A 26,708-nucleotide genomic window follows, 5' to 3' on the forward strand; every position below is an offset into this window, starting at 1 on the left:
TGACTTGTGACCATCAGCAACCAAAAACTTTTTCTGTAATGTTATTTTCCTCAAAATTCAACAATTTGATACCAAAAAATGGTAAGTGTTTTCTATATTTTTTTGTAACCTTTACAAATTAAACCAGTGGGGTGGTAATTTAAAAATCTGAAATTCACTTGGTGCACTGGCCCAACTGGCATGGCCATGGGCCATCAGCCATGGGGTAAGAAAACCTTTGACAACTTTTTACTACATGTACATGAGCTAACTTTTGGTTTATTGTTATTGTATTAGAAGTATCACTTTAATCAAATGGATCTATTCTTACATTGTGACAGAAATGTAATGTCCTTTTGGAAAATTGGGACATCAAGGAGGGACACTAGCCACATCAACTTTTATCCACTCTGGAACCGTGTGTAATGTGTAATGTCGTCACACATATTAAAAACATGGTTTATATGATTTTGTGTGACGTCATCTTCACCCACGACCAGCCATTTTTTCTAAGAAATGGTAGAAAGAATATGTACAAGATGATTTAGTAACACCTTGAAAGCTCAAAATCTTCAAATATTTGAATCCCGTTTAGACCTGTGCGCATAGTTTTTTGTTTTGTGGGTGAAGTTTTTGTCAGTCAGGAACAGGCAGCTTGCTTGAGGTTTGCTTGAAGATAGTCCCTAAATTGGATTTTGTCGAATTAGTATATATACCGGTCTTTTCTTTCCATATACCGTGAGTGGTCCTAAATCCGACAGCCCTGCCCAAATCCGACCCTGGTTCAGTGTATCAAATCTTTCAGTTTAGTTGACACTTTGGTATCTTCATTGCGTCCATAGGGTCCTCCAGGGTTCAGGTATATACCCCCAAAAAAATTTAGTACCCCCAATCATTTTGGTACCCCCAAAATTTTTAGAATTATAAAGTAACCCCCCACTTTGAGTTACCCCGTTTTTAATTTTTTTATTGTTAAAAATACAAAAAGGAATTTTTTGCTCTTTTATCACTCCTGGGAAAATACTTCCATGGCGGCCAGCACTTCTTTTTCAACAAATTCAAGGGTGTCATTTTTGACTATAATTTTCCAGGGTTTCAAGAGATTCCTATATAACACACACTTTCAAGGGTTTCTAGGGTTTTTAGTTGATCTTTGCTAGTTTTCAAAGATTTCAAGGAAAATCTGTCAACAAAAGGAGAAAGGTTGGATTTTCAATTTTTATGCCCGGGGGGTACTTAGGCAAAAATGGATGATGGGTATGTGCGGACGGTAAGGGTCGGTTTTTTCACCTTCCAAAGTCTCTCTAAGGGTCGGAAAAATCAGAAAGTTTTATATTAGTCTCTCTAAGGGTCGGAAAATTCAAGATTTTTAGGAAATTTTTTGATTTCCAGAGAAAAAATTGTAATAAAGTCCCTCTAAGGGTATGACTTTTTTCAAAAATTGAAAAAAAAAATTCAAAAAGTCTCTCTGAGGGTCACCTTTTCAGCAAAAATCTGTCTCTCTAAGGGTCGGTTTTCGGAGGTCCTGTCCACACATACCCCTCATTCGCTAACCCTAGTACCCCCCCCCGGGTTTTTTTTGTAAAGGAGAGCCCTTGAATTGGCTGATAATTGATAACTTTACTAATTTACTTTAATCTCATATAATTCCAGTGGCACTTAACGGGTTAAAAGGTAAACCCCCTAAGAATGAGCGTGGAATATCCCCTTGAGTCTCAGGGGTTCCAAAAGTATGTTTTCTCATTTTTAAGTCACTGCAATGTTTGTATCCCACGCAATCGGAAAAATTTTGTATTTCTGAAAAATGGCATATTTCGGAATTTAATTTCGCGAATGAGCCGATTCTAAAAGTTTCACGGAATTTAATTTAGCGATTGAGAAATTTCAAAAGAATTTTTTTTACAGAGTAAATGTTTTTCATATTTTTCATGTAAGATTGTTTCATAGAGGTCAATAGACGTGAGAAATACACTTCTATAAAAGAAAAAAAAAAAAAAAATATTTTCCATCGATTTCAAGACACATATCCCAGTCACATTAACAAACTTTGACAGCAAAATAATAACGTCAAATATGAATGTTTCTATGAAAAGTCATTATTAAACTTCATCGCCTTCTTCTTCCTCTAAAAAATCAAATTTTGCGGAATTTAATTTCGCGAATTACGCCCAGATTTCTTCCGTAAAAATTTCTTCTGTAAAAATTTCTTCTCGTGAAAATATCTTCTCTTAAGGATATAAATCTTGCATTTCAAGTGTCCCCAAAATAATATTGACTTTTCATTCAAGGGTGTTTCAAGGGTTTCAAGGAATTCAAGGTTGATGACTTCATACTAGGGGGGGATGTTATTTTGCAAAAATGGCATAAATTCTTAGCCCATTTGTCAAAAGTTGCCTTTGGGTATAAAAAGAAGAAAAAATCATGTTAAAACCCTGTGGTACCCTTTTCAAGGTTGCCACAGGCAGGGTGCCACCGTTGCTTCGCCAGCAAAATCGAAATTTCAAAAATTTTCAAAACATAGTGAAGTGACCCCTCATTTGAAAGGTATTTTCATGCTGATTAAGAAAGTCAATATAATGAGGTTGAATAACACTGTCACAAAAAGTAATTTCCGACAGTTGGCAAAATTTTGAGGATTTTGCTAAAAGGGCGATTTTTTTATTGTTTTTCTTAAGTTACTTCTTGTTTGAGTGTTTTCCACCCTTACAATATTTTCTTAATCAGCATGAAAATACCTTTCAAATGAGGCGTCACTTCACTATGTTTTGAACATTTTTGAAATTTCGATTTTGCTGGCGGAGCGACAGTGGCACCCTGCCCGTGGCAACCTTGAAGTCTCTTTTCACTCTAGCAAGTGTCAAATTTTTCTATTTTTATAGGGTAGGGTATCTTCGCAGTCGATTTGCAGGCCTGTTTTTCCCTTTTTCATCAAAGATATATCTATATACTCTTCTCCACTAAATATTTCCTTCCTCATTATGCCTAGGCAAATAAATTAGTAAAAGTTTAGAAACTGCACTGGTGGGTGGGGGCACCACTTTGGAAAATTGGGGGGAGGCGCCATTTTAAAAAAATTGACCCTCCAGAAAAATTTTCCCACAACGCCACTGGTAGTCAGGTTAGGTACTAGACACAATTATATTGAAGTGGAACATTTGATAGCAAGCAAAATATTTTTTAACTTTTTGTGGTATTTCACCTTCTAGTATTGGATTCTAGTGGGGTTATTTTTTGAAAGAGGAGTTCCACTGAGGTACGTTAAAATCAGGACATTTTTAGTAAAGGATTATTGCAAATTAGGATATCTCTCCTAATTAGGAGAGTAGTTTCTTACCAATTTGGAGATTCAGGTATGCAGACACTTTGACCTAATTTTTTTAGGTATTGCTTTGATCTGCGTTTGGAAAATTAAAGAAACTTTTTGCACCATTGACCAAAATTTCAAGATATTTTTCTGGTTACTTGAAATCAACATCCTTAATAATCTGCCATGCAGGAACTAAAATATTGCGAACACAAGCTCTTTTAAGGAACAGCCTGCTATGGCCAGACTTTCAAAATAGCCCTGGGTAATTAGCACATTTCGAGTTGTTTGGACTATAGCTTTAATTTTTGCCAGACAAATTTGTTGAAATTCAGCACAGAATCTCACCTGCCTATTATAATTTAGGAAGTGGTAAGATGGTGCAGATGTCTCTGGTAGTTGAAAAATACAGTATTTTGGTTTTAGTATTCAAAATAGGATGTCTGATTTTGGTTACTTTTTTGTATCAAATTTAAGATACTCTCCTGAAGTAAGAGAGACTGTCGCAGGCATCGTAATTTGCCATTATCCTGACTGATTTTGAGTGGGGTATGTGTGAACTATTTATCATTATCAATAGGGATATTTTTTGACTTACAGTACCCCGTTGGAGGTCCTATAAATTTTAACCTCTGTCCGTTCATCCATTCGTTACCAACTTTGTGAAAAATTGGATCATTAATTTTTTCTTATTTTTTACATGAAAGTAAGGGTACCATAGGGTACCATAGGTAAAAGATGGCTCAAGCAGATTCTTGCAAAAAAGTTTTGTTGGCTCAAAAAGGCATGTTTATCTATATAAGAATCACTATTATTAAAAAGCATACACCGATGTTCTTAGTCAAATTACTCAATTTTTCATGAGATAGATGTTTTTTTTACTCGTGAGGGTTTACTTTTGAAGAATATGTGTGTTTAGACATGAAATATTGGTTACTTGGCGTGTTTTTATAGCAGGGGGGTACCAAGTCAGTGTACTAGACCATAGAGTACTAACTTGATTTTTGGATTTTTTCCAAAAAATTAGACCGCCACCCTTTTTAGTACACTGTACTAACTTTCTTCCACGGTCAGGGCTTTGACACCACCCTTTTGGTACACTGTACTGTTTCTCCATGACCAAATTTTTGATACCAACCTTTCAGTACACTGTACTGACTTTTCTCCATGACTGGATTTTTGATACCACCCTTTTAGTACACTTTACTAACTTCCTTCCACGGTCGGAGCTTTAACACCATCCTTCTAGCACACTGTACTGACTTTTCTCCATGACCGGATTTTTGATACCACCCTTTAATATTACACCGGACTAGCTGTTTTTTAGATCAGATAAGTTTAGAAACCACCCCTATAGTGTACTGTTCTAATTTCTTCTTGACCAGATAAGTTTAATTGCCACCATATACAAAGAAAATTTAAACAAGATTGGACTTAAGGCCGGTCTCCACTTGTGCAAGCTGCAACTCTGAAACCAAAAACCAATCAAGTAAACAGGAAACATTGGGAGAAAATCAGTGTACTAATTTGTATAGCTTAACCTGGCCTTGACTTGAAGGTCTCGGACCAGCTTGGACCTGGCAAATTAGGGCAAAATACATGAGAATTCTCTGAGTTTGTGTGTTTTTACCACTGAAATTAACTTCTAAGTGTGAACAGTGCTGCAAATAAGGAAATCTAAGTTGGCCGGTAATTTTTACGAGCGTAGCGAGTAAATTTTGAGCAGGGGGTCTGGGGGGCGCTCTAAGCCCCCCAGCGGGGGTTCTAGGGGGCGGAGCCCCCTTAGAAAATTTTGGAGTCCGAAATGACCCTTACATTGGCTAAACACCTATTTTAGTTTAAAATCTGTTCCTCTTTTATAGCGGTATTAAAGCATCTAGTTGGGTTGTAAAGCACTTTTTTATGCTGCTACTGCACACAAGTGTTTGTAACGAAGAAATTTAGATAGGTCAGCTATCATATAGTATACATATACTATAGTATAATAAAAATGTTCAGTTTGAAGAGAGGAAGATATGGAAAGATAAAATGAATGATGCACTCGTTAATATTCTATTTTCACCTGATAATTTTTCTTTAAAAAAAAATTAATTTCATAAATCACAAGATTGTTACTTCCTCATCATTTTCTTCTTCCTGTTCTCCCTCGCTTTCACTACTTGTTTCGAATAAGGATGGCAACTGGAACTCCTGCCTTGGTGGTTTATTGGACTTACGTTTTCGGTATTTTTTTCGAGGCTTTTGATTCAATCGACGATCTTTGTCATTGTACCATTTACTCACTGCTTTTTCACAATACCGATCAATAAAGACTTTTAGTGTTGGCCCAGACACTTTAATCCGAAGCAGGGATGTTAAATTACTTTCTGTCAAAGAATTTCGCCAATCAGTTTTAACAATTCTCATTTGACTAAAAAACCTTTCAAGTGAGGCATTTGAAGATGGCGCGCAAAAACACAGCTCTGCAATCAAAAAAATATTGCTCCATCCACGGTCGTCTTTGTAAGGATTGAGGAACTGCCATACCTTGATGGGAGTGTGTATTTGGTGATTGAAATGTTTCATTGTGTACATGACTAAGCTGATGTACTCGTCAGTAACTTTTTCGAGTGAAATGTTGGGTGATGTCTTTTTAAGTATCTTTTCGAAGTGACCAAAGATATTCGATAAGCTCTCGATATTGTTCTTAAGCATGAAGTCGACTGATTCGATCGTAATAGTCATTTTTTCAGGCAAAATCCATTTGCGAGAATCTACAACGCGACAAACATCGTACAAAATAGCATCGCCAGCAATGGGAGTACCAGTTACATCGTCACCATCATTTTCGTCAGATAAAGCTGCAAACCTTTCTTTCAATGCTTCGAGTATTAGGTCGATATACTTTGTTGTATTATGTTTGATACTGTCGATCTCTCTTTTGTAATACTGAATAGTGATGTCTTGATATTTATAAACTGTTTTTCCTTTTTCATCTTGGTCTTCCTTTATGTTGGCAAAAACTTTTTGTAGGTTTGGTAGATTGAAAATAGTTTCAGGATTTTTCTCGAATCGCCTTTTCATAAGGAAATACGCCAGGAACATGTCATCTAACTCATCAACTAATTCAATGATTCCAAAATTTTCCTTTTGAGATTGAAGACTAAATTTCAATGCTGGATTTAACAGATCAATAAATAGACCACATCGGAGTAAAACATTTGCCTCAGTTAACAGTCTCCTCTTTCCTTCTAAAGTTGCTTTATCCGTCTGTTTTGAGGTGTCAGCAATTACATTTTCAAAGTGCTGCAAATAAAAGTCCGAATTTGTCAACCAATCCAGACATGCTGCGTAGTACATGGGCAATCCAACGTGTTCCAGTTGCCTTTGCTGGCTTGACACAATTATCAGCAAACTCGTACATTTCTTTCAATACTTTATGTAGCTTACGTAATTCTCTTAACTTTTTCGATGATTTCTGATAAAGGTAGAAAAGATTTGTCAAGCTTTTTTTAACAGGAGCTAGAACATCATCAAGACTATCCTTTAATGCTAATTCAAGTCTATGTGACAGACACCATACAAAAACAAGCCATTCAAGACCATCCTCTCGAAATTTAGCTGCAAGTCCTGTTTTAATACCACTATTTACACTGGCACCATCGCTGGCTAAAAAAACGATTTTATCCTTTAGTTCTGGCATTCCCACGTCATCAAAAGCCTTTGTGAGAGCACTTTTGATTCCTGCTGCGTCCTGACTGGGAACATCTTTCAAAGCAATGAATGAAAGAGTAGGCTCGAATTCAGTGAGGTCAACAAACATCAGGTACACACATTCCTTTTCAATGACAGCAGAATCAGTACTTCCATCGCAAAATACAGAAATGAAGTTTGAATTTTTCAGTTTTTTCTTGACATCTTCCTCGAATATTGTCTCACTAATGACATTTACGAATTCTGTGCATTGTGTACGGTTTTTATAGGCAGTAACGTTGAATTTAATACCATTTAACTCAGCCCATTCTACCCAATCTGTAAAATCAACGTAAGGTCTGCCTTTGTATGCATTCAAATATGCGATTTGGAATAGTTTTAAAAGTCCTTCTTTTTCAGTGTTGGACATCTTTTTTAACCCTTTGACAATTGGTGCACCCACTGGAGTGTTTCTAAAAAGAAAAAAGGCCATTCATGACTACCTCGTGAAAAAGAAACACTTAGTTGGTGACAAGTTCACCAGGGCAAATCTTAAAACTCACTCAGCTGGATACTGGGGGTAATGGTTGATTTCTTACCAGGGCTATAATGGCTGTTAAAATCCAAAATAATGATAGGTCGAATTTCAGTATAGTAGAACTTTACCAAGGTAATGTAATTGATACAAAACTATTTTTACCTGAGTTACAGTTTTTCTGTAAACTGCTCCTGATGCTTTGCATCTTTCCTCTTCTTCAAGTTCTTTACTCTTGTCATGCTGTGTTGTCTTTTCATGTTCAGCTACAGCAGATTTTCTGTAATTCTTAGATCCTTTCACAAATGCTTCCGAATAATTTTTGCTCGATTCTATTGTCTTTTCCCATTTGACACAGAGTTTACATGTCATTCCCTGAGAATGGTTTACATTTAACCATGAAAAATCGTTTTTCCATTTTTGAAGAGTTTTTATTTTTGGAAAATTTTGAGATGCCATGTTCCTTTCTATTTTGGCTCTTTCTTTCGCAAGAGGTTTGTTTGAGTTCATAGGAGTAAAAAAATTCTCATTAACAACGCTCCACCGTATATAAAAAAATATATATAAAAGAATTTAAAGAGCATGTAGGAGGGAGAAAGAGAGGGAAAACAAATAAAAAGAAAATCTCTTCGAGAGGCGTCAAAGACTAACAACAGATTCATACAAAAGTGATGTGCAAAAAAGTGTGTTTATTGACGTCATAAATATCAGACGCAATCGAGTATTAAGAACTTTTTATAAGAAAGAACTTTTTTGTTATGAAAATAGCCAAGGTTGTAAATACGAAGGAACCAACTTTTTAGAGCAGTTCTTATAATTATAGTTTGGTAAGTATGAGGAACTAAAGAAATGTAATTAAAATGATTAAAAATTACGAAAGAAGCCTATAAATTTTAACCGGACAAAGTGAAAAAGTAAGCTTCAGAACGACCGGTAGAAACTACGAAATGACCGGTAATTACCGGTCACCGGCCGTTATTTGCAGCACTGGTGAATTGTGTGAATCAATTCAGAACACCATCCTTTTTAGTACAGTGTACTAACTTTTTCAATATATTTTTCTCAGAACACCATCCTTTTTAGTACACTGTACTAACTCAATTAACCTAAAAAATACACTACCCCACCAGCTATGGGCCTCCAGTACACTGACTCGGTACCCCCCCTCCCCCTGTTTAAAGAAAAACTTGCCAAATTGCAAATTCGAAATTTCTTTATAATCACATTATCAATTACTTAGGTATTAGCTTTTCTCGAGATCGGCTCTTTCATTTTTTATATTTTTTTGCACAAAGATGCATAACCAGGCATAACTATAAACCCTCCAATGTGACAGAGCTTGATTTTTGGGGAAAAAATTTTGGGGTAAATTTTCAGCTAAAAAACGGCCAAAAAAGAGTTTTTTGGACTTTGTGAAATATTGGATCATTGTTTTTTTTCTCATTTTTTTGCATGAAAGTAGGTAAATGATGGCTCAAGCAGATTTCAGCTCAAAAAACGCATCTTTATCTGTAAGAATCACCATTAATAAGCATACATCAATGTTCTTAGCCAAATTACTCAATTTTTTGATGAGATAGATATTTTTTTGCTCACAAAGTCTTGAATATGAAAGAATATTTCAAGCGCATGAAATTTTGTTTTCTAAACGTTTTTTTATAAGAAACAAACGACTAATTTTGATAGATCGTCTGTTAGTGTTCTGAATGATTGTTTAATGGTCACGCTCACATAGATATATTAAATGTGTTTTAAATGCATAACCAGGTAGGTCCTTAAAAGTATCACTTATTTTTATCAAATTTTGCGAGGCTTCTCCGTGTGACAAGTAGTTTGGGGTACAGAATCAATTTCTTGGAAAATGCTTGCAATTGACTTGAAATTTTGACAAAGTGTTAGGTAATAACCTTTTTAGGTTTGCTTTTAAAACTGTTTGAGCTTTCTTGGATCAAAAATTTTTACCTGCGACAATTTTTTGAAATCAAAAACAAATCAAAGTCTTGTCTAGGCATAAAATAAGCATAAATTAAGGCTGAAAATTAGATTTTGCTAAGCATATTGATCCTCGACCCAATTTTCCTGTATGCTTATAAAAGAAAGTGTACTTCAGCCAAATTTACATTCTGTATTTACATACAAAATTTTGCAAATCATCTCCAATTATTCATATCTACTACTGTTCAAAAAATTTCAAGTTCCTAGCTCTTGTCAATCATCTCAAGATATTTAATGGGCCTTGAAGCCCCCCCCCCCAACATTGATTACATCTTATTCTGTCTGTTCCTAGATAAAAATAGGAAGATGCCCGATGTATAAGATACAGAATTTTAACTGTATTTTCTAGAACCAGCAATTTTAGTATGTAATTTTGTTTACTACATTTTTGGATGAAAGTTTGGCCTTTTCCACGAAAGTCTTTGAAAATTCTTAACATCCAGTACAGTAGCTCGCGAAAGTTTATGCTCGCGGAAAAATCCTTAAAAGGCTTTATAATCTATAAAACTTGGAAATCCTAATTTGAGTAAAGAACACGAGTTTAAAGTTAATTTCATTTTTTTCTTCAAAAAATGACATTTGAATATTCGTGACTCGTTACGAATTGTGGTTTGACATATTAAGTTTTAAACACATTTTATATCGTCATTGTTCATAGTTCCATTAAAAATGTATTATTCGATTGAAATCTTATCACGTTAATATTAATTGATAAGTCACTCACTCACTCATCTTAATTTGGAATTATTTTGATTTTCTGATTTTGAAGCATTGAACGAGCAAACTTTTTTAGGGTGTATTTTCTTCATCGTTTATGTTTTTCGTTCATGTTTTTTGTTTTTACTTCTCTCAGTACATCTGTTCACTATCTTTTAGGAGTTGTTTTTTCAGTTCCTTTCATGAAAAAGAAAATGTATCCAAAATTTAAAAAGAAATATTTAAAACAATTGTATTGAATAATGAAATAGGTAATACGCTTTATAAAAAATTTAGTAACTTAATGATGTAAGCTAGCTTATTCCACTGACATATGACTTATGCATATTTAAAAGATTATTTTGTGTGAACATAGAAAAATGTATAATTCAAAAAGAGCAAGTTATTTAACTATATGATCAGCTAGGGCATTAGAAGGTGTGAAGGAAGTCCAAATTATTATACAAAAACTGCTTTGGATTGGCCTCTTCCAGAAAATTTTTGTACATGGGGGGGGGGTGGATATATTGGATATTTTGTCTGGGGGTAGTTAAAAATCAGCAAAACCTTCCTTGTTTCAGAGGCAAACTTGCTCTGTTTAGGGGTAATTTTGAATGTCTAAGGAATCAACTGATGCTCGTCCGGGGGGGGGGGTAAGATCTGTTGTCCGGGGGTATCACAATTCAATATGTCCGGGGAGGGGTAAACTTCCAAAAAACGTTATATCATCCCCCACGCGTATTAATTCTTTTATGGAAAAGCCCATTGGAGGTGTTTGAAGATATCAAGAAATATGATCATTGTGGAAACATTTCCTTAACTTCTTTATGTGTATGTGTACAGTGAAGTGGCTTGAAGTGGCTTGTCGACTAAAGATCTGATTACTATTTATGTCATTTATAAAAGGATACTCGTCTGACACACCTATGAAATTCAACTTTCTATTGGTCAAGTAACTAGGATATGAATGGAGCTAACAACCTTTTATTTAAAAATGATTTAGCGTGTAAGTTCAAATTTTATATCCGCGAAATTTTCAATTCGCTTGTTTTTTAGGCTTTGCTTTGATACGTATCTTTTAAAGGAATTGTTTTTAAATAAGAGTGATATTGTTTGCTTACTCATCAATTATAATTTACGAGCTGTTTCACATTGGTCATAAAGAAGAAAAGAAAACTATTTTTTGCTTTAGCATAATATAACAATAGGCAGACACTGTCCTGATATGGAATATGTGTCTGATATGAAACGGTCGAACACTTATGTAAAAATAAAACCTTGGTTTTGGTCACTTGAAACAAATTTCATCGAAATGAAATTATGTTCGATTGGTAAACTGTCTCAACAAAACAATTTTTGTCACCGTCACGTAAGTACAATGAAAAGCTTCAAAAGTTTTTCGTAACTGTTTCTGTCCAAGAACAGTTGATGAATTTTTTGAATCATTTTTTGTTTTCGCAGAAACCGATTTTGGGATATGGGTTTTCTTTTCGTTGTTCGAGGTGGGCCCACTAGTAACTTTTTTTTGTTATTTTTGTTGACTCTTTGCGACGTGTCCTTCTTGTTGCTCCTTCAATTCAGATCTGGCTTCTTCTAGATACTTTCTTCTATACTTTTCTGATATTTGATTATTCGTCAATTTTCGAAACGTTTTGGTCACGTTTTTTGCAGGGGAAAGAACTTTTTCTTTCTGAAGGTAAATTCCTGAAGGAATTATTGATCAAAGTCCGAAACGTTTTGGCTACGTTTTCTCTAGGTTTTTCTTAATAGAAAAATGTCTATATTACAATACTTAAATCTCATCAAGATAACCTTTTAAAGCGATCAAAAGAGTGTACTATAAGGGTCTCCTTTTAGCTGGATCGAAAGTGTGTTTTTAAAGGGGAAGTTAAGTGATTTTTAAGGTATATGTTTTTCCCCTGAAAACCAATCCTAACATCATAGAATTCACGAAAATCTCAATTTCAATGTCTAAACATCGATATATCTTTCATAAACATAGACGCAAAAACCGGTGTTTAAAAGACCCCCTTTTTGTTTAAAATTTCTTCTAATCTCTCTTTCGTGTGACGTCATTTGCTCCAGAAAGAATCTTTTTTAAACGACTTTGTAGTAGAAAAGAGCTGTATCATAACTGATCAAAACTTTTTTCAATCCAGCTGATTTTTTCAATATTTTATTACTTGATTTTTTATACGGTCTAACCATACTAGAATCCAAAAACCTTGTTTTTTTCAATAGAAATTCAATGGTAGCCATAATATCTAGGTATGTGAAAGAATCTTTGTGTTTTCAGTAAGGTCCAGTAAGCTTAGTAAGTTTTGGACTTCTTTCCATGTGAAGAGGCCGTAAGTAAAGTTATAGTTATGAAACACGAAAGATAAGAGATATAAAAATTGTATTTAGACCATTCCTCGCTCTTTAAAGAGAAATATGTTGTTAAATAATTCCTATTTCATGACAAGTCAACGTTAGTGAGTTAATGCTAACGTACGTTGTGCGCCCTATATCTAAAGTCTAGAACTTGTTTTTACCAGTAGGTTTTTCTAAAGGCTAGCTAATCCAGTGGGAAATTGAAGTCTGAAAGCAACTGGGTTAAATATATATTTTCTAAATTCTAGGAGAAGTAAAGGAAGGAGAATCTTCTAGGGAACTTTTGAATCTCGCACAGTAAAGTCAAAGTCAAAATAAGAGACTTTTAAATGGGATATGTTGATTCTTTTTTTTCTCGATGGAATCGTTTTCAGCCACAAAATTCAAGTGGTATTAGCGATTTACCCAATCGGGATGAGGACTATTCGTGCACACATTTTCCTCTGGAGAGCCGAAGCTTTTTCCGCATCTACAAATCTAGCATTTACGGTTGCTTCATCAAACTAAAATTATCACAAAAGGTCAAGGACTTACTAATCTTGTAGCTAGAAATAATGAGAAAGTAAAGGATCGAAGAAACGCGAAGAAATCTTGAAAAAAAACGAATAAATGTCTAGCCAGGTCTAGCAGAATCTCTTTACAAAACACTGTTTATCAGTACAGATTTTGTTTAAAAGAAAAATTTCTGTTCGTCTTTTGGAGCAAATTACGTCAGAACAGATGCTCGTGCCATTCCTCTTTAAAAAACGCGTTCTCTTTAAAAACTCACTTTTACTGCAAAAAAGAGGGAGCTATATCTCGTAGAAAAAAGTGTTTCGAACGAATAAAAAGTAACCTGAGGCACATGATATTGTCATATAATGATGATAACAGCAAAAAATGGGTACCCTAGAAATTACTTAACTTCCCCTTTAAGTTTTTATAGACCATGTATTGAATTATGAAGTTTTGCTGGATTGCAAGTCTGACAGTAAATTTTTTTTATAATTTTATAATTTTGAATCGCATGCATTTCGCATTTTTGTTTTTTTTATACATCGTTCCAACTTCTCAGGCTCATTTCCGGGTGTTGCAGCAAAATAAGCCATGAAATCAATCTAAAGTGAACAGTAAGCGTCTAACTAATATTTTTGAGGCACATGCTGTCGTTTACAAATCGAGTACGTCCCGGGCCTTGGCATCAAAATAAGATTTAATTACTCTGAATTACTCTTTATAAAGCACACAGGCATTAGTATATACAAGCTTTTATTTGAAATCTTTCTTCAATAGAAAGATAAGTTAGATGAGATTCAATACAACATTTTGATAAAATATTAACATTTTAAGCACTTTTGATCATTGTGTTCCTGATATTTTGTGTTTCTCGATGTTTACACGAACAACAGTATTATGTAATGAAGATGAATGATGATCTTGGTACTATTTGACTATTTCTCAATTAGACTAGGCTTCAGGTTTCTTCTTCAAACACAACGTTAAATGTATGTTAAAGAAATTTAATTGCTAATGAAAATTTTTTATCAAGGACCATGGTATTTCTTGCTTTCTATAAAAGCAGTTATGATTCCTCTCATGTCACTAAAATGTTTTCCTTAAAGGGATAATCCAATACTACGCAAATCAAAATATTATGGTCACGTGTCTGGAATTTGATTGGTCGAGCGCGATAAAAGTTTACAATTTGATTGGTCGAACGGGATTTTCACTTTCGTTTTCCTAATGTAAACAAACCGAAAAATACTTTGCGACATAAAAAAGTTCGAAGTTGGGAGGGGAATGAAAAATCTTTCGTGTAATTTCTTCTGTCTTGTATCATACTTTATATATGAAGGAAATTTTCTGTTTTGCTATGCCAAAATTGATTCACAAATGTAAATACTACACAAGAATTTTTCTATACACAAAGAGATTGTGAGATGAGAAGAAAAAAACAGTTCTTTTTTGTTTTCCTGTGTTCTTTGTGTTTCATCAAGAGCAGATGAACAAAATAACAAATAGTAAATAAAGCATAAAACATTTTTTGAAAAAAATAACATCACATTACAAAATTCCTGTATATACATTTGGATTTTAAAACTATATAAAGTATTTACAAATTCTTTATGGCTTCACTTTTATCAAGAGTGATGCAAAAGTATTTGGATAATAATATGACCTCCTCTTTGAAGTTGCATTCCAAAATATTTCTTTCCATTCAAAAAAAAATTCTCAATTAAAGCACTCTCAGAATTTTTCACACAGTAGCACTTCATAGGGAAAAAAGTTGCCTAGTAAATAAAATTTTATCAAAACTGTTGGTGAAAAAATACTCCCTTTTTTAGCAGAAAATGTTATTAATATCTTATAATTTTATCATTGAGTATATGTATTTATCGTCACTTCATACAACAGTCACAATATTCCACATTCACTCAAGTTAACAACGTAAATAAAATGTAAACAGTTCTTCTTACAGCAGCATATCCATACCACTGTAAAAAATGCAGCAATGTCCATCCATCACGAAACAAACTGGTACATGAAAAACATGTTCAAGTGTTCCCAAATCATAGCATGTACGAGGACTTTCAAAAATGGTGCAGAGATATGTAGCTTCAGAGTCGAACCATGCCAGAAACACAAGAAGACAAAGTCTTTTGATCGATGGTTTGATCTTAATTTTCAATGATAGTCACAGGATTTTAAATTTAATCAAATCAATGTGTCCTACTGCTACTTCCTCAACATTATTTCATAAAATTCCAAATCAGTATACAATATGATGCTCAGAACTAACCAGAGTTTTTCGTTCATCGTAGAGTAACTTTTCACTTCATTTTATTTGGTTCGTGCAAAATCTCACGATACAGTGCTTTTATCGAGAAAATAATATCAGCGTTCCATGATTCTTTCGAAGTATTCTAAAGTTTATGTAGACTACAGTCTCCAGAGTTGATTTTTCAAGTCATTGGATGAACAAAAATGTCCCATATTTTGAAGTACAAACCATGAAAATCTTCTTTGAACGAGGCTTTCTTGTCTTGATGAGTTTCATTCACTTCTCAGATCCATATATAAACACTTTCGAGAGATGAACAAGTCTTTCTTGTCTTGTTGATGAGTTTCATTTTACTTCTCAGATCCAAATGCACACTTTCGAGAGAAAATAGAAATCTCTTTCTCCTCTTGAGTGTTCAAAATTGACTACATTGTTATTTAACTGAAAGAAGCAAGAGAAGATATAGTTCTGTATAAATTGGTTAGCAAAAGAATTCAACTTTGACATTAAATATCTTCTTGTATCTTCAGCATCATAGAAAAATAAACATTGAAACTTTGCACAAAGATAGTTGAATAAAAACACTTTATGATTTTGATAATATTAACATGTTATAGACACCTAAAAGTATATTTAATCAGTGGTAAAAATATAAACATTTCACTGATCAAATTATTTCGCTTCCATTTTGAAAGCTTCGAAGCTTCTGGTGCTAGTCTATCTCAACTTCATTTCTCTCGCAATTCCCGCACAAACTTTCCGTGAATCGTTTTTAAGTTTGCTGGATAAAATGAAACAAGTTTATTTGCTAGCGTCTTTTGTTCTAGTATTGGATTATCCCTTTAAGTTAGCTTCAAGCATCAGAACTTAAAGATTTTGCTTAGACATTTGAAAAATCTTAATATTTGCAATGATTGATTCGTAGTTCGCATTATAAAGAGGAGTATATTGAAACAAAATTTTTAACAAAACGCAATTTGATGTTCATGGGAAATTTTGACTGACATTTTCACAGTTTATTTAAATATAATCCCTTTTTTTGTCAAAAAGATTTGAGATGTAACATATCGAAAATAAAAGCATACTTAAAACCATAAGCATGGCGAAATTTTTGATTTACTACCATGTTTATTTGTTATCTATCTTAGCAACAATGCAAATATTCTACTCTTTTTGACGAAGTGAAATGTTTGTACCGTTTGTACACCACTCGTTGGCCTGTTTCAATATTGAATTTTGTGATTTGAAAAAGCTATCAATCAAACCATTTTGAGGGTCTAAAAAAATCTTATATTCATATTTCTTGCGCATGGCATCTGAATTGAAATTTCGCGTCTATTGTTTAAATAACCTGGGTACGAGTATAAGAAACTAAAAATATAGCCTTATTTAGATGTGACTCTTTATGCTGATTAAAACCATTGTGTTACCAAAAGCCACTTTAAAAGTACTGCACATCTTGAATTCAAGTTATATTTCAAGTGGTTCTCACGCAATGAGGAATGCATTCTTTAAAATGAGCGAGTGCTGTGTCTTTTTGAATTTATCGTTAACTTTTAATGGTAGTTGTTTTTTGGTATCTTTTGATTTTACTCGGATGTTTTTTTGGAATTTTTACAGTAGATTAAGGCGAGACCAATTTGATTAATTGTTTTACCGGCCCGATCGATCCTGAAATCCAAAAATGGAAATTAAATAAGATTGATTTTGGAAGTACATTTTTATTTTCATTGCTTTACAGATTGCCAAATTTTTAAAATTTTGGTAGTTTTTGTAAGATTTAAAAAATGTTCAATTTTTACATTTTACACGTTTTTTTTTTATAAGAACGTCAAAAATTTTCGAAGCCTTCGGATGTTCTTAGCCTTTTGGATTTGAAGCCTAAAAATGTTCTTAATGTTCTTATTTTCAGCATTTTTTGAGCATTTTGATGTAATTTCTTAAGAAAATGCATGTTTTTAAGTCTCCAAAGCCTTGGAATGTTCTTAGAATGTTCTTAAATTTTTGGGTCTCGAAGCCTTATGTTCTTATATAGTTTGTTCTTATAAAAAAAACGTGTATCCATGAATTCGACTTTTTTTGTCTTTTTATTTTCTATTTCGCATTTTTGTCAAGAAGTAGTAGTTTTTGCTGTCTTTTTAGGAGATTTTATATGAGAAAAAATACTTTTATTTTTATTTTTTCGCCGACCGACCGACCCTCCTTTTTGGATAGCTTGGTTCTCTTTGCACTCTATAGACTCTTTTCCTTCTTATCCACTCATCACAAGCGATTATGTGAAGCTCAGCCCTTAGTGTTTGGAGCACTCTGGTGACAGCAACAGTCTATGTTCGCTTATTCGAGCTGCACTGATGAGTCCTGGAAGATACGTCTGTGGATAAATATAATACATTCCATTTTCCGATTTTGATAAATTTACTAACCTTAAACGTAAGGTTTTAACCTAACACCTTGAGTGTCCACTTTCTGCACAATAATAGCATTCGTATGGCGCGGATTTGAGGAAAGAAATAATGTCTATTAGGCGAAAATAAGAAAATTTAGTGTTTCCGGAAACCGGCCGGGTGAAAAAGAGATTTTTTTCTGTCCCGGCCGCAGACAATGGGTTCATCTATATGGTTCATCATAAAGAAAATCAAATTGACCGTTATTGCTATCAAACGTCGTTTGGTTAGATATTCCTGCTTGTAAATTAATTTTTGATCATTAGTAGTTGATACATTAGTATTCAGGGCTTCCTTCATACTGTTTGTACATAAAAGTTATCTCTAAAGTTCTATTTCAATGATCTGAAGTTATCAAAAATAGTAACAACAAAAAAAACTTTTCGGCCGGCCGCACGAGAGCTTTTTTCCTTCACCCACATTCCGGAAACACTATATTTTTGTATTTTCGCCTTACTTTATTAACTTTATCTGAAGAATTCCAAATTGCCTTTGGAAAGTTTTAAAGTTATTTCAAACATGGTTTATTTTTCCAGGACTTTTCGATCATCACAAAATGTAGTTTTATGGACATAAAATCTTGTACACTCTATGTGTTGTGTCTTGTGAGAATTGTTACCATAATAGAGCTAGATGCTAACTTCAATGTAAAATTTCATTGCTAAATTTTATTGCTAAGCTCAAATTGTCCCGCAAATAAAAATCGAAATTCTATTGATGGTGGGTTTAGGACCTAAAACTTCTCTATGCCAAATCTCAACCACAAGCTTTTTGACAACATTTTAAAGATATATGAACTACAAGTTTTTTATGAGAACAAACTCTATAAGAATATAAGGCTTCGATGACCAAAATCTTAAGAACAAGTTAAGAACATTTTTAGGCTTTGCGGACTTTAAAACACCCAATTTCTTTAAAAAGTAGGAAAAAATGCAACATAAAATGGTGAAAATAAGCTTATGTTAAGAACATTTATAGGCTTTATATCCAAAAAGTAAAGAACATCCAAAGCCTTCAAAAAAATTGGATGTTTATAAACGTGTAATTTTTGCTAATTTGAGGTTTTTTGTGTTTATTTTATAAATATTTGGTTGTCGTTGGTATTATGTCATTATATTCACCTCTTCAAAACTTTACTAGTATAGTATCTTTTGTTTCAAATTTTATTCATTTAACGTAATCAAAGATCGTATTAGTACTAGTAATCGTATTAATTGCACGACAAAACATACGATTCCGAGGTAATCGTCAGTAAATAATCAATAGTAAATCATAGTTTTTTCAGAAAAAGGGAAAATTTTTGACATTCGAATTCTTTGTTTTCAATTAAAAGAAGCTATTGTAACGTAAAATTCCTTTGTTCTTTTTTATATTGAAGAAAAAAAATGTCTTTGTTTTTTATTATATAGTAAAAAAAAGTCTCTGACACAGGACTTGGGAGAGAAAAGAATAAGGGACAAAAGTGTCCCCCCGCCGAAGAGTGCAAAAAGTGGTAATAGTGCAATTAACGATTAATTGCACTCCTCTAAACCAATCAGATTCGAGTAATTTTGCACGGCTGACGATTACCTCATTAAGTGTATAAATTCAACCGTGTCTTATTCTTTCCCTTTCTCCCTTCGATCATTGTCCAAAAAGGTTATCTGTCTCGGAAGCATCTGTTAATTTAATTAAAAGGAGATCTTTTGTAGAGAATTGATCGTTAAAATATTTTACTTTTGTAATAGTTTCGGAATCGAAGACTTTTGTAAATTTTACTGAGGTTTTTTTATTGAGAGGTTGGCAAAGTGGTGTCATTTTCATATTTTTCTAGATTTTTAAAATTTCGAATCTTTTGAATATTTGAAGGTATATTTGTAGTTTTGATAAACCTACCTCATTGTGAGGCGTGTCTTAGAGGAGGTTAGTATCTTATTTCTATAAAGGTTGAAATAAATAGAAAGGTAAATAAAATTTCGTCGTCGTGAATTGTCTTCACTTCTTAAATGTTCACTGGGCTAAAGAGGGGAGAATGCTCAGCGGAGAGATCAGTAATCTAAATTGTTTATGGTGTCGTACCATCGATCAACTTATATTCTTAATTCAACTTATAATAATATTTTGAAAGCATTTAGTTCTATGAAATATCTAAGTGAAAATAGGTCTTACTCCCATCATGTCTCTTTCGATCTCCGTCTTCGTTGTTTAATTCCGCAGCTTTTATAGCTGTGAACAATGGAATGTCGTTAGTTCTGATTCTGGTAACAGATATTGGCCTTGGTCCGTATGTATCTCATTTGTATATTTGCTGCCTTGTTAGTTTGCGGTGGTTTATACAATTTCCGCTCGTTTCAGCATTTGCGTAGGTTTAATCGAACCACTTTTTGATGGGGTGGCCAGCTGGCTTTAAGCTCCAGCTGACACTATAATTGTTAAAATAAATAGAAAGGTAAATAAAATTTCGTCGTCGTGAGTTGTCTCCACTTTTTAATTTTGCGAGGGGGTTAAATTTAGTTTGAAAACTACTCTACACAATTTTATATTGATGATTTACAAACAATGCATTATGCGAATAGCGAATTTTTTTTCCGGGAGAAACACGTTTCGCGAGTACTAAATTTTTCGCCTGTATCAAATTTCGCCATTCACTAAATATGGATATTTTAAAGAAAAGGATTAAAACAATAAAAAGGCTGATTTTGCTTTAAAACACAATATATTACCTTACGTGTATTAATTTTGGCGGGGATTAAATTTGGTGGATTTGGTGGTTTTTGGTGAGATTTTTAAAATTGACCGGCCGCCAAATTTAACAAGATCTTGTTAGGATAGCAATTTGATCTAAAATCAGCATTTTAAAGTAAAAATTATTAAAATGTTAGGTGGGGTCTTCAAGAAATTTAAGAAAAATTTTAGTGCAAGAGTACTAAAAATCACCAAATTTTAGGAAATTTAACTATTGACCGAGCATTTAAGGCAAAATGAAAAAAATAAAAACTTTCCATATAAGATTTAAACACCGCTCTGTCACAATTTCGTCCCCGGTGGGAAAATACCCTTGATTTTCAGCCCCACTGGGAAATTGACTTTGATTTCATCCCCACTCGAAATTCCATGTTTAAAAATTGCACTCCAAAACTATCCCCATTGGGTTTTTTAGGCCAAAAATATTGCATTTTGGCCAACCGCCAAATGAAGTACATGCCAAAATTAATACACTTAAGTTAGGTGCTAAAATTGTATTATTCAGTAAAATTCATTAGAAAAATTCTTTCTCTCTTTCTTATTTTTCGAAAATTTCCCGATTTTCGGCCTATTTTGAAGATTTTTCGCGTGTATTTAATTTCGCAATTTTGTGTTTTTATAAATTCAAACAGTACTAAATTTTGCGAAATTTTGCCAAGAAACTCGTGAAATTATACTCTTAATAAGGGCAGACTTTTTCTTTGGAATAATATAGAAATTAAAAATGTTGTTCCTTCACTAGTTTTATGAATAAAAGATTTTATCGCATTTGTTTCTCTATTCTTTCTTTTCTTTTTGCTTTTTGATCCTATATTGCTGGCAGTTGCAATACTAATTTTGATAAGGAAACACTTGATATTTGAAGGTTAAAAAGAAATTGTCTTTTAAAAAAGAATTGTCTTTTTTTACCTTTTTAATTCTAATTTTAGAAGTTATTTATTGCGACTTTGACAGGAAGTGATTTAGAAATAATAATTTGAGACTGCTAATTATTATAAAATTATGTAATCTTTAATTACCTTTCTGTAGCACGCGTAAATTGAGAAATTTTACCTATCGAATATTCAGCGTACTCAAAAATTGTCGATGTCCTTTTCGAGGGGTTTGTAGTATATAGATTTCTTGTTTGAAATGATTTCATAGGATATGAGAATTTGATATTATTTTGGACTTTGCAACTGGTTGCATATACAATTATACAACAGATCGAAATGAGTTGACGAAATCACTACTCTCATTTAGCTGATACCTGGCGAGAAATGTCCATTCCTTTATCCCTGCATGTTTAAAGTTCTTTCTCTTCTTTGTGCTAGGGATGTAAGGTGTGGTCTGCTTCCCACGAGGTATCGGTTATTTGAGCTTGATTTGTTGCTGTGGAAATAAATGTTTAATGGCTTCTGGCATCAACGGGATGGAATTCAAAGAACTAAATTATCACAGCATTGATTTAGTCAAATTCTGTCCCGACAGTATCAGCTACTTGCTTTAATCTTTTGGAATGGAACTATTTTTTATGTGTGACTGTAGTTTCAACCTTCTGAGTGTTATTTGAAAGAATTTATACTTTTTTTCACGTCTTGTTTTTTCTAGTAAATTAATCAAAGAATTACACGAAAAATAAACAAAAGATCAACTTTCAATGGTAACCCATTCGACATGGATCCATCATATGGACTACCAAACATTCAAAATGGACATCAGCTCTCTCAAGAGCAACTATCAAACTTAACTCAAGCATCACGACGAGCGTTGAATCAGATCCATGGTCTTCGAAACCCATCACCGCCCATTTATCATCCATTCCCACCGCCTGGCAATGGTCCCTTCTTACATCCGATATTTCACCAACAACTGCAACCTCCTCCGAATTTCCGACCTATCGTTTATGGAGATCCCAGTTTCCCTTATTTCGTTCCTCATCCTCATTTACCAGCCCAGTCATCCCAACACCAAGTCAACCAGCAGTCAAATGCTCGTAACCAGCAGCAGATCTACCAGTATATTTCAGATCCAGCGCAAAATCACCGCGCACTCCGTCACCAACTAAGTCGTAAACAAAACCAACCCCAGCACCAGTCTATTCGTCAACAAACCCAACCTTCTAAACATTTGAATTCACAACAGAACTCTCAACTCCCGAGCTCCAATCATCCGAATCTCAATCAACAACAAGCTTCAAACTCGTCAAGAGAAAACTCTTTTAATACACGAACACAAAATCAAAATCCCCCATCACTACCAACAGTTCAACGCCATTCCTCATCTGAAAATACACGAGATTCCCAACCGTTGACCAACAGGGCTGGTCAGGATCTCCAGAGTGCACTTAGAAACGAACTGAATACTATTGAACGAACTCTTTCCCAATTGCAAGAACAAAAAGACCGTTGTATCCAAGAGTTTACCGTTATTCGACGACTGTACGAAGAAGGACAACACGTTCGCGGTGACGTAAGTTCGTCAATTGCCACATTAATGCAAGAGAGAAAAAGAGTTTCAGAAAAATACAAAAAAATTGAGAACAACTTTTCTTATTTCTCCAAAAGAAAAGAGTTAATTTTGGGACTGCTTGAACAAAATGAAACGGCTACTATTCCTTCCATTTCGAATCTGCAACCACAACCAATAGCAAACCGGAAACCACCTCCTCTAAGAAGTCGACACAATAGCTTATCGATGCAATCCAGCTCTGGAAACAGTGATCTACTAACACCTCCCCCAACACCACAATCACCTGATTCGTCAGGGATGAGATCACCGCATTTCCTTCTGCAGCATGTCGAACAAAACCCTAAACCAATGTCAGAACCACCTCCCTTGAAAACTGAACCTACAGCAAAGGAAGAGACCCAACCATCTTCGACAACTGTATCTAAATCTAGACTTAAACGAACCACAATCTCCACGTGTATCGATTTAACCGATGAGGACGCCCAAACCGTCAGCCAAGAACCTTCTCAACCCGTTGTTAACGAAGAACTATCTAGAACTATCGACCAAGTAGCAGAGGAATTCTCCCAACCTAATTTAGCTGTTCTCGAAGCAAGAGAACTTCCAGAAATTAGTGAAGTTCTCTCTGGTAATGTAACTTTTGGGAGTGCTGAGTTTGAGAAAATTGTTCAAAATGAAATTGACAAAGTGATTGAACCAGGGACAATAGAAGATGTAATTGTAAAAGTAGAGCAATATTTGAAGGAAGAAAGTGATGCACATTCAACTTCTTCTGATGATGTCAGAGTTCAACTGTACGACGAAATAAGCGACATTGAAACTGAAACTCAGGACGCAGAAAGTCAAATTACTCAATTCACTGATACTGACATTATAGATACTCAGAGTCAGATAACTGAAACGGACACTCAAATAACTGTTAACACTGAGAGTCGATTTGAGGAAACTGAACCCCTTCCTCATCCTTCTCCACCAAAAACACAACGTTCTGAATCAAATTCAACAAAGGAGAACCGACGAAAATCTTTGAAAAGATTAAGAGCGTTTGAGGATTCATCCGATGAAGAAGAACATAACGAAGGCGATCCTCCAATCAACGACAGCTCTTCTTCATCAACCTACGATTTACCCGTTCTTAAAGGCAGCGTTAAAACTAAAAAAGTTGCTTCGAAATATTCTGAAATTTCAAAATCCTTTTCACCAAACAAGAAAAGTAAGGAAGAGCGAACAGAACGGATATCGACTTTCGAAAAGAGTTTTTGTTCAAAGAAGTGTGTCTCTCGAGAGAAAGTTCCTTCGAAACAAAAGAAGGGTCCATTGGCTGCCAATAGTAAACAATGTCCTTCCAAAGAGAAAGTTCTAACCGAATCTTCAACCAAAGAGAAAAAGATATCACAAAAGTGTGAACATTCACACAACATAACTTCCAAACCGCCAAAGCAACGCCTATCGCCGCCTTCAGACACCGAATCTAAATCATCTGCTTCTTCGTCGAGACCGCCCCTCAAATCCTTGCTCCATCGAAACAAAACGTTATCAACCAACAACAGCACGCCTTCAAAAGGATCAAATAACTCTTCAACAATTACCAAAACGCCATCAAAAAAACTAACGGAGAGTTACCGTAAATCACAAGCCACCAAACCAACAAACACTCTAGCTAAAGTTCCCGATGCTCAAAAATTCCACCGTGCCGACCAGATTCTACGTCAACGCAAACGCCAACAACAACGAAATCGAAAGAAATCTACTACGTCGGCAACAGTACCAGCTGCAACGTCTGCTAAGAACATTTCCAATAAAGATAAACAGCAAATAGATTTCGATGTATATTCAAAATCGAAACAACAAGCCATTAAACCAACATTAATCAAGAAATCTCAATCGAACATGAAAAAATTCGATCTCGCTAAAGAAGCGTTTGCACCAGTCGAGAAAAAGCAGAAAAAAATACTGCACGTACCAAAGCAAACGGATAAACCATTTAAGGCACCGAAGCCTCTTCCTGCTCCAAAGAAGTCGGCATCTGTCGCAATGGCAACCGCACCTAAACCGGTCGAGTATGCACAAGAGGAGCCAGCCACATTATCGGCAACGTCAGATTCCCCTTCAAAAAGAGGTGAAATCCGAAACTTTTTTGGCGTTTTCCATGAGTTGTTTGGTGAAGATGTAGCGGCTACCCGGAATGATAGCAATGACTAAATTTTCAACACGTTTACCCAATGGGTGATGCGTGCTCTTTCGATGGATTGACATTAAAAGGAAAAAAGGAATTGAATATTCCATCTTTAAAAGTATTTGGATATTTTCCTAGCTAATGCGAAAACTAGCGTACGCTTGATTTCCCATGACCCTGATATCCTCATACTTTTAGGATGGGTCTTCAATTTCTAAAATCTCATTTTAATGAAAAGTGAACTTTTTATTTTATTTCGTTATACGAAATTTTGTATAGACTTTTAAAATATTTTCGGTATATGCTTGATATTTGGTTTTGGCTTTTGTTTATATATATTTGAAAAGATCAAATTTTTATTAGGGTCATTATTTGTTTAATTCTAATTTCACCTCCGTTATGGACCATTCAAAAAGCACGTACGCTCAAAAGTAAGCAAAATTCTACCCTTTCTCCCTTGTACGCTCGCGTACGCTTTAACAGTACCCCCAACCCTCCTTCTGCGTACGTATGCTTTTCCGAGTACTCCCCCCCCCCCCCCTCCTCTAGGGAAAAAAAATTGAGATTATAACAGAATATAAAGGTTCAATATTTGATTTTTCAAATAGAAAGTTACAAAAACTTTGAAAAAGCAGTTTGAGAAAATTTGAAAAGGGTATGTATATACATTGTCTTGATTGACATCTCCCCCCACGTACGCTTTTCGAAGGACCCCTCAGACCGTACGTACCTTTTGAATGGCCCCTTATATTACTACTGTATAATATCATCCATTACTATACCTTAATAAGTGGATAAATTTTCGCGGGGATTAAATTTGGCGAATTTGTAAATCCTCGCCAAAATTTCCAAATTCGGCAATTCGCCAGATTAAATCCCCGCCAAATTTAACAAAAAGAGAATTATGTGAAAGATAACAACTTTTTAGTATAATTTTGAGTAATTTTCACCCATTTCAGTGTAACAAAATTTCCAATTCTTCAAATTAAATCCCCGACAAATTTTACGAAATTGATCTATCGCCAAATTAGATCCCCGCCAAAAATCGTATTTTGGCCAATCGCCAAATTAAATCCACGCCAAAATTTATCCACTATTATCGGATTTCTTTGGCAATAGCACTAGTACCGTATTTTTGATTTTCAAGATACAACGTCTGAAAAACGAGGTTTGTTTTTAAACAGACACGTATTGACTGGGAGTTTTTCTGAAATTGGCCTATTATAATAGGTACTCGCGTACGCAATTTTTTGTCTATCTAAATTTCCCACACTTGGCTCTTCCAAAAATAATCCGTTCATTAGGGGTGGAGGATAATTTTTCAATGAATTACTTCTGGTATTTTTATTTTTCACCCTATGGACATGGGTTATAACTATGGACAATCATCAATTTAACCCCGTGGACACCAAAATTTACCCCTGGACAATGCGATTTTTAGCACTTACTTTAGGAGACCACTGGGCAATTCATCCTCAACAACCTCCCCCCCCCCCCATGAACGGAATTTTCTGGTAGAGCCCAGATTAATACCGGGTACTGTATATAGGTGACCATGGCCCTAATGTTTTCATTTTTCACAAGTACGTGAGGTGAAC

General features: G+C 34.4%; 3 protein-coding genes across 3 annotated transcripts in view; 2 read left to right on the forward strand and 1 right to left on the reverse strand.

Annotated features, from left to right (window-relative positions):
* LOC136815433 (putative mediator of RNA polymerase II transcription subunit 26) lies at positions 1 to 25,478 on the forward strand. Its single transcript, XM_067071884.1, has 2 exons — positions 1 to 81; positions 22,074 to 25,478. The coding sequence occupies exon 2, from the start codon at positions 22,140 to 22,142 to the stop codon at positions 25,134 to 25,136; it is 2,997 nt and encodes a 998-aa protein (XP_066927985.1). The 5' UTR covers positions 1 to 81; positions 22,074 to 22,139; the 3' UTR covers positions 25,137 to 25,478.
* Positions 1 to 26,708, forward strand: part of LOC136815453 (N-alpha-acetyltransferase 50-like) — a 431,221-nt gene that overhangs the window by 390,282 nt on the left and 14,231 nt on the right. The window lies entirely within an intron of this gene.
* On the reverse strand, positions 6,561 to 7,385 carry LOC136815399 (zinc finger protein 862-like). The gene has a single exon (XM_067071839.1). The coding sequence runs from the start codon at positions 7,383 to 7,385 to the stop codon at positions 6,561 to 6,563; it is 825 nt and encodes a 274-aa protein (XP_066927940.1).

The sequence above is a fragment of the Clytia hemisphaerica genome, unplaced genomic scaffold, assembly GCF_902728285.1.
Source record: "Clytia hemisphaerica strain Z4C2 unplaced genomic scaffold, Clytia hemisphaerica genome assembly, whole genome shotgun sequence".
NCBI classification, from domain to species: Eukaryota; Metazoa; Cnidaria; class Hydrozoa; order Leptothecata; family Clytiidae; genus Clytia; species Clytia hemisphaerica.